A 3,538-nucleotide genomic window follows, 5' to 3' on the forward strand; every position below is an offset into this window, starting at 1 on the left:
ATATAGTAAGCTAGTCTCAAGGGGTTTTATAACTCCATGGCTTCAGTTTAACCAGGAAATCTTTAGTTTTAACTGCTAGATATTAAATATGTAGAATTTTAGCTTTTTTTATGAAAAAATCCACAAATAATCGTGTAGCGCAAACAGTCTGGAACAGAAATTGGGTGCTAATTTTTTTTTAAAATAGTAAGCTATTTTAAAGGGTTTTTATAAGTTTATGGCTTCGGTTTAACCAGGAAATCTTTAGTCTAAATATCTTTGACTAAATAAACTACCGCTTCATAAATTAGGGCCATGGACATTAAACCAAAGTCAAAAGATATTCAATGGACATCAAAACCTATTAAAATTTTACAGAAAGGACCACTAGGAAATGTTCACCGAATATCTATCGAACGATTTTGAATATCCAGTGGATATTTATAATATTTAAAATAAATAATTTTATTAATTTGAAATTGCTAATATAAAATAAACTTATCAAAACAGGTTTGAAAACTAAATTTTTTTATTCAACCAGTTTTACTTTCGTTTTCACATTAAAAGTTTTAATTTTTCGTTCAAATGTTTTGATTTTTTCTAATGTTATTAAATTCTTTTTTTGGCCGCTGTAGCTTCCTTTGATTTTATTCCGTCTGTTGCGTGTGCAATCCAACATTTGACAATTTTTTCCAACTCCGCAACTGTAGTATCTTTAAAAAGTTAAAAATATATATTAGTTTTAAATTTATTTATAAACGCTCTTTAAAGGGAATATAACCTGCAAAGCAATATTTACGGAAGACCCCATCAATTTTTCAAATTACCCTGTACAGTGGCGCCAAACATTTTTAAAGCCATAGGCAAGAGCGGCCAGAGCTTCAAACGTCGGTGTTCCACACCAAATACCTGAGGTTATATTCCCTTTAAGAAAATGAAATTCACGCTTCTAGTTCTTCAATCTCAAGAAATTTTATTTAATTATAAAATGAAATACGTGAGAACCTAAAACATATAAATTTTTAATTAAACACTTACCAATAATTGCTTTCACGAGCCTAAAATTAATAAGTGGCCTTTTCCCTTTTCAGCCCATCTTTTTGAGTATTTTTTAAAATACTCTCAAGCGTTTCAAGGATATGGCGTTGATTTCATTTTAATATTTCTTGATTTCTGGTAACAGCGCGATACCACGCTTTAAAAAGAGAAAAATCAATTATTACTACGAATAATATTTATATTGGCCAATTAAATATTACCTTCGCTAATTTGTATCTTTCCCGTTTAACTGGGCTCTTCGCTTATCCCTTTTCTGTCTTTACACGAACCTTCAACAGCGGGTACATTAATAAATAAATCAATTATATCAAAATAATAATCCTCTTAATAATATTCGCTCTTACTTCCGTTAGAAACACTACAGGATTTTGAACTGTTAGCATTTCGAATAGGAGTAGAAAAGTGTTTCATAAACATGGTTAAATATTTTCATTATTTGATATAGATGTACTCGCAAGTCCATTTGAACACTTTGAATTTTAATTATCTTTCGTTTTTAGGTCACGTTCTAAATATCATAATTTGAAATTAGAAAAATTACGTACATGTAAAAAATATATAACTTAACTATTTTTGGTCCTTTTTGAACCAACAGAAAAGGTATCTTAAACATAATCCGAAACATTTGATTAAACAATAATTATTTCTAATACACAATTTTTAAAATCAACAAATATTTTAAGGGATATATATTACCATCACTCTCGTAATAAGCATTTACGACGCTTTCGTTGTCCCTAAAATCATTTTGCGCAAATAAGGCATCTCCATCGCCATCATCTACGTTTAGAAAATAATAAAAACCTATTAGTAAAAGTTTATTTTTAAATAGTGAGTTTACAGTTACCGATTTCTAACGTAGAATTTTCGTCAGCAGATTCGTGGGCAGATATTTTTCCTCTTTTCGGAGTATTTTGAGTAGCGCTAGTTTCTTTCAAAAAATCTCCATTCGAGTTCAAATTCAAATTATTTCCTAAATATATAATTATAAATTGTTATAGCTTTAAATATATTTGAACATCAAATTATACGTGGGGTTTGGCCCGACGCCGCAGCCTGTAAAACTGGAAGTTGCGGAGTAGTCTCTACAGCGGGTGGCAGTTCTTGGCCCGTCTCAGACTCCACTTCTTGCGGTAAGGAACACAAAGTTGATTTCACTTGATTTTTTCGACGTTTTCTACTTTAACTATTTGATATATCAGTTTCCTGGACTATTTTACCCATTTTCCGCCAGGCTTACTTCGGACCAGGCTTCAATCCAGGCATTTTCTACGAGGTAGCCAACAGGGTAATGGGCGGTTTTGGGAACTCAGAAAGCTAACTACATACTCAAATTTCTCCACTTAATCAACAACGGCGGTGTTTTTCCCCGTTGTAAACAGTTCTTACCCCAGCGATCTATAAACGACTAAAAAGGCCATGAGAAATGAGAAACCAAGTTGAATTGGTTATTTTAATCACAGAAGGGTCATATTTACCTCTCCACGGAGGACTGACAGTCATTGGCGGTTTAGATACGTCGAAATGTAAAGTCCTGTTTTTCCACGGATCAATCAACATCTTCCGTTGATTCAATAAAGGGAAATTAACCTCTATGAGAAACGTTAACGAATTATTCAGCTCTGTCATAGGCAATCCTTCAACCCGCTGGGATCCAAACTTGTCCATGGAGAAGCTACAAATCCACGGGGAATTTCGTAGCTAGCCGGCCGTTGTTTTGTTCAGTGGCGGATTATTCCGAAGGCTGAAACAGTCTTCAAGCGTTATAAATAGAGCTTAGGAGATAATTCTTATCTTTAAATACCACGATTTGTTATTTTTTCAGGCCAAACCAGACTCGTAACGTCATTTTTATGGTAAAGTTTTCGAAGCAGACGATACGAGAAGCGGACGTAAATCAGACGAAAAACGGGCGAGAAATAAGCCGATTATTTCCGAAAATAAATAAACTAATCTTTTATATCAAAATTAAAATAGAAATGGCGAAACCAAAAGGTAGGCGGAGCCAAAGTGAGCGTGCCCCTTAAAGGGGAAGTACGTGGGAGGTGGCAACGTAGGGGAAATAGGGGTAAAAACTGGTCCCTATGTTAATTTACGTGGGACTAGGTAGGAAAATGGTGGGCGGGGACAATTGAAGGATGGAAAAGTGGCGGGTGGTAATAAGGGGCGTGTACTTAAAAGTAGGATGGGCTTGGCTTAAGAAATGAAAATGGTGGTGAAATGGGGGTAAACAATGTACGGAGTATAGGTAAATTGGTCCCAGGAGTCCGGAAAACTGGTCGAAAAACTGGTCCGGCACGTTTTTGGGGGAGAAAATACAAAAGGAGCGAGAGTATGTTAGGTAACAGGGGGTAAATATGGGGGGCGGAGTCAGCATGTGGTACCAAAAGGCAGGCGGAGTCAAAGTGATCGTTTCACCAAAAGTAGAGGTTCGTGGGAAGTGGCCGCGTAGGGAAAAAAGTGGGGTAAAAACTAGTCTCCATGTTAATTAATGGTAAAA

At 35.0% G+C, this 3,538-nt stretch overlaps 1 protein-coding gene and 1 long non-coding RNA gene across 6 annotated transcripts; both read right to left on the bottom strand.

Moving 5' to 3' along the window:
- Positions 1-521: 521 nt before the first annotated feature.
- On the bottom strand, positions 522-1,525 carry LOC149969064 (uncharacterized). Its single transcript, XR_016480754.1, has 4 exons — positions 1,383-1,525; positions 1,239-1,307; positions 1,018-1,174; positions 522-692 (listed from the first exon to the last, which is right to left on the bottom strand). It is a non-coding gene; the product is annotated as an uncharacterized LOC149969064 (long non-coding RNA).
- A 603-nt stretch (positions 1,526-2,128) lies between these two features.
- LOC149969065 (uncharacterized) lies at positions 2,129-2,904 on the bottom strand. Of its 5 annotated transcripts, none has more exons than XM_090174272.1 (4): positions 2,843-2,904; positions 2,517-2,782; positions 2,368-2,436; positions 2,129-2,307 (listed from the first exon to the last, which is right to left on the bottom strand). In XM_090174272.1, exons 2-4 carry the CDS (start codon positions 2,704-2,706, stop codon positions 2,255-2,257), a joined length of 312 nt encoding a protein of 103 aa, XP_090030398.1. In that variant the 5' UTR covers positions 2,707-2,782; positions 2,843-2,904; the 3' UTR covers positions 2,129-2,254. The 5 variants fall into 5 exon arrangements, 3 of the variants coding, with proteins under 3 accessions (XP_090030398.1, XP_090030399.1, XP_090030397.1); XM_090174273.1 differs by having other exon boundaries at positions 2,129-2,224; positions 2,279-2,307; positions 2,517-2,869; XR_016480756.1 differs by having other exon boundaries at positions 2,129-2,224; positions 2,279-2,446; positions 2,517-2,869.
- Between the last annotated feature and the right edge of the window lie 634 nt (positions 2,905-3,538).

This window comes from Leiobunum rupestre, chromosome 1 (assembly GCF_980474605.1).
Source record: "Leiobunum rupestre chromosome 1, qqLeiRupe1.1.hap1, whole genome shotgun sequence".
In the NCBI taxonomy this organism is placed as follows: domain Eukaryota; kingdom Metazoa; phylum Arthropoda; class Arachnida; order Opiliones; family Sclerosomatidae; genus Leiobunum; species Leiobunum rupestre.

What these genes read in the sequence shown, in the direction of transcription:
- LOC149969065 (XM_090174272.1), bottom strand. Translation starts at nt 2,706, where the DNA reads ATGGACAAGTTTGGATCCCAGCGGGTTGAAGGATTGCCTATGACAGAG. An exon ending in TGTCAGTCCTCCGTGGAGAG is followed by an intron (nt 2,437 to 2,516) that starts GTAAATATGACC and finishes AGTCGTTTATAG; the next exon opens with ATCGCTGGGGTAAGAACTGT. An exon ending in GATTAAGTGGAGAAATTTGA is followed by an intron (nt 2,308 to 2,367) that starts GTATGTAGTTAG and finishes GCTACCTCGTAG; the next exon opens with AAAATGCCTGGATTGAAGCC.